Source organism: Corylus avellana, chromosome ca4 (assembly GCF_901000735.1).
Source record: "Corylus avellana chromosome ca4, CavTom2PMs-1.0".
NCBI classification, from domain to species: domain Eukaryota; kingdom Viridiplantae; phylum Streptophyta; class Magnoliopsida; order Fagales; family Betulaceae; genus Corylus; species Corylus avellana.
In genome coordinates this window covers 2,975,947-2,980,483 of record NC_081544.1, presented here as the reverse complement: position 1 = coordinate 2,980,483, position 4,537 = coordinate 2,975,947, and the positions used below count along the sequence as shown (strand labels likewise).

The 4,537-nt window shown below is 33.5% G+C and overlaps 1 protein-coding gene across 1 annotated transcript; it reads right to left on the bottom strand.

Annotated features, from left to right (window-relative positions):
* Positions 1-2,479: 2,479 nt before the first annotated feature.
* On the bottom strand, positions 2,480-4,203 carry LOC132177259 (F-box protein CPR1-like). The gene is made up of 2 exons (XM_059589509.1): positions 3,248-4,203; positions 2,480-2,567 (listed from the first exon to the last, which is right to left on the bottom strand). Exons 1-2 carry the CDS (start codon positions 4,201-4,203, stop codon positions 2,480-2,482), a joined length of 1,044 nt encoding a protein of 347 aa, XP_059445492.1.
* Between the last annotated feature and the right edge of the window lie 334 nt (positions 4,204-4,537).

The window sequence follows — 4,537 nt, the reverse complement described above, 5'->3', positions numbered from 1 at the left end:
TATATTTCTCGTTGAAATATCAATTAGAATTTCTAGTTCTGTCATCAACACATTCTCTGAAATCTATACCATTTTTCAATTTAATTTGTGTATCACAATATACATCATTGTGGTATTTGCTCTTTCTCTTCGAAAAATAATTAATAAAGAAAAAAACATGAATCCATAATTAAGAAAATTAGTGTAGCGAAAAAGATAAACATGATTGAAAAACGTACTATATATGTTCTCAATACACAAATAAACACACGATTTCATAATGATAAACTAAAATATTATTGATGTCCATTTTTTAATACAACTATTCCAAACTTACAGTGAAATTTTATAATCGTGGGAACTAGACCCACCACCATTGTGGGTATGACAAGGCCATGAGTCACTTGACTCACTTGAAACAAATTTTTCTTTTTTCTTTTATTTTTAAAATAAAACAGGTGTTATTTTGGATATTTTGAAATATATTTCTCATTTTGTGTCATCACCTATCATTAATATATTTCTCATTCACCTATCATGCAATAAGAATTTCTAGTTGTGTCATCAACGCATTCTCTCAAAATCTATACCATTTTTCAATTTAATTTGTGTATCACGGTATATCATTGTGGTATTTGCTCTTTTTCTACGAAAAATAATTAATAAAAAAAAAAAAAAACATGAATCCATAATCAAGAAAATTATGGTAGCGAAAACGATAAACATGATTGAAAATTTGTGTTCTCAATGCACAAATAAACACACGCTTTGATAATGATAAACTAAAATATTATTGATGTTCATTTTTTAATACAAGTACTATTCCAAACTTATAGTGAAATTTTATAATCGTGGGAACTAGACCCACGACCACTATGGATATGACAAGGTCGTGAGTTACTAGAAATAAATTTTTCTTTTTATTTATTTTTTAAATAAAACACATGTTATTTTGGGTATTTTGACATCATCCACTATAGGGGTAAAATTAAAAAGGACTAATTAAAACGGATAACGGCATAACAATTTTTTATAAAATAAATTCCCTAAACCCTAAACCCTCATTTCTACAAACATATTCCACATGGCAGCCCTTATTTTCCCCTTGAATTCATTTTTTTTTTTTTCCCTACTATAACTTGAATTCACTTTATTAATCAAATATAGATCTTATCATCTTGTGCCCATCACAAATTAATTAAAATACAACCAAATACCACAATAACATTCCCATCAAATACTTTTCATAAATGATCTGCTCCACCCAGAAAAATGGAGTGAATGGGTACTCTGCAATACCTAGGTGTGATATTTTTACCCTTTCTACACCAAACACAGCACTATCCCTTGATAATGGTAAGGGGTAACTTTACTTTAAACCCCTTAATTACCACGCAATTTGAGAACCCTCTCCCCCCTCCCAAAAAAACTTCAAAACCTCTCAATTTGGATCCCTAAACTTTCAATTGCAATCAATTTGAATCATTCCGTCAGATTTAAAACGTTAAAAGTGAGATAATAACACATTTATACCCCTGAATTTTTATAAAATTTCAAATTTACCATTAATTCCAAATTAAATTTTTTTTTAAAAAAAAAAAAAATCAAAGATATTTTGGTCATTTCAAGGATAAATCAAGGAAGTTAACCGCTAAATCTGACGGAGGGGTTTAAATTGACTACAATTGAAAGTTTAGGGGTTTAAATTGAGAGGTTTTGAAGCTTGGAAGGGGCCTTCTCAAATCGTGTAGTAATTCAAGAGTCTAAAATGAAGTTACTCCTAATTGTAATTGTCCAAGCTTGTTCATAGACTATTCCAATTGACAACCTATTACCCATGTCAAATTCCAACAAACAACTCCCTCAAACTCCAAAATAACTATAGTAAAATCACATTTAAGAAAGCTTCATAACTCAGAATTACTCATCACGCATATGAAACAACACAACCACCTATTCAGAAAAGTTGACCCTAACAACATTTGAACCATATCCAACTCAATGACTTGCCCGTTCGTGAAAGCCCGCATAAATTGATCTATCTATGGCCACATATAACAGTCTCCCACGTACCTGTGCGGAGTTTATAATGCTCCGCTTGAGTGGAAAGAAATTTAGAGGAAAATACCATCCTCAGCCCCTTGTATTCGTTAGTTGTGTGGCCAAAACCCAACCCACCAGCAGAAGTTTTCATAAAGGAACAGAGCACAATTGAATGAGAATGTGAAGTTCCTTGCTCCGTCCAGATGGGAAGAACACAGCACAATTGAAAATTGCTTTTGCATTCCACATAAATTACATGTCACCCACAAGCAATTTCATGATTGTATCAAAAAATTACATCATCATCTTTCTCACCGACAAATAATTAATACCCAAAAAAAAACATCATACATCTGAAGTTCAATGAAATAAACATCTGATACGATTCAATAAATGAATCTTTCATAAAATGAGTAAAGACTTAAATATTATCTTATCAAAGAAAAGAAGGTAATGATCAAATAAAAGCAGATGGTCTTGCTCTTCCATATGTTCCTCTGTCTTTCATAGTTGTTAATTGTTGGTCACCCTTGCTAGTGAAAAGCCTGAAAAGATAGCAAATATGAGATTTGAAGAGGTTGTAATACATTTCAATTTATTGACCACTCAAGGAATTGCATTGCTAAACATAGTTGTTATGCACAAATACATATAAATCAAAAGATTAATAACTTAATTCCAGGCTGAATATTCAAATGAAAAGATTATTACAAAAATTGCATATTAATTAAAGTTAACAATTGAAATGCAACCTCATGCTCAAGCAACGTGACAGTTATATGAACTTAAATGAACCAATAAGCAACAAGACATTCATAAGTTATTGCTTCAAATTTACTAAAAATGATGTCATAAATTGATAAATAAGAAATATCATGCTTCTAACCTTTTCTTCGTAGATATTCAGATCTATTTTGCTTTGCTTTGCTTTGCTTAGCCTTCTCTCATGATGTCATGCATATCTTCTTTTCTTTTCTTTTCTTTTCCTTTCTTTGACTCGCACCACCGGCATTTCCTTGAATAAGTTTGGCATGTTTGTATAACATTTACGTCATTGAGTAAAACAAGACTTTCAACGAAAGTATTCTTGGCAAAAAGAAATCCCTCGGCTTTAATTTCTAGATTAATAAATTTATGTGCCTTAGGATCATATAAGACCAGCTTTTTTTGCCTTACCCACAAAATCCTTTCGTTGTTCTTAAAACTGAACATCGACCCTAAGTACACATTCTTTAAATCAATAGTAAATTGTTTAGTCCAAGACTCTGCTACGCCATATTCCTTCATTAACCAAATGCTGCAGCTGAAATGAATAAATTCTTGCCGGTTATACTCCATTAAAGAAAGCAATCCACCATAAACCCCAATTTCAGCATAATTCTTCTTCAAACTACTTATAAGATGATCCGGAAACTTCATCACTTGGAATTCTTCATCACAAATATGAAACAGCACAACACCAAATTCCAATTCAGTACCGGAAGATGGCCAACCTCTTAAATGATTTCCAAGCCAGTGGATTGCCCCATTAACTAAAGCCTGCATACATGCATATATAGTATACTTAAAATCGTCGGCAACCTTAACCGTCTTCCAAGTGCCTGTGCAGAGTTTATACAGTTCCGCCTTAGGTGAAAAGGATGAGTATCGTCCATAGACTATTCTCACCACCTTGTAATCGTTACTTTTATGGTCAAAACCGAACCCATGAACACAGCGGCCTCTGTTGGCCGGTACATCAATGCAAGGTCGAGGAAGCGTGATAGACATTCTAATTGCAGGGTTCCAAAGAATCAGGGGCTCGAAACGATGGTCATCAATCTCATCTTTGATCATAGTCATAGTAAAAAGTATTAATCCTTTGCATTCAAGGGCGAAACTATACTCTCTATCTCTAATTTGGCATGGATATTCAAGTTTTTGAAACTTGTTGAATGAACCATCGATATGGTGTAATTGGTATTGTATCACTCCGTCTTTATCATTTTTCTCCTCCCAATGTAATAGGTGAGCATAATTGTCGGTGCTCTCACTATATTGGGTGTGCATGGAAATAAATCTGGGACTAGAGATGAAGGATTTCCATGATTGACAAACACCTTGGAATCGTAAAAGCGATTTGACGGGTAGTCTTACCAGGATTTCGTTCTGAAGATCCCGTGGAAGAAGCCGGTTTGACATCTCTGTGATTTTTTCTTTTTTTTCCCTTTTTGCTGACTTTGCGTTGCTGGGAGAAGACGAACACGGGAGAGGAACTTTAAAGATGATCCAAGAATGAAAGGAAAAGGATTGGCTCTCTGTTTTCACTCCTTAAAGAGACAACAGCTATGGTGCGGCGCTCTCAAAAGAAGAAAGAAAAAGACTCAAATTTCTCTCTCTACGCCGATGCGGCTCAACCAAAGTACATAGAGGACTCTTTGTTTTTATACAAGCCTTTTTAAGTCGGTTAAAACCAAAACACACCAAATCCAATAGGAAAAAGGAAAAGTAAAGAGCCCATCTACCAAAGATTTAT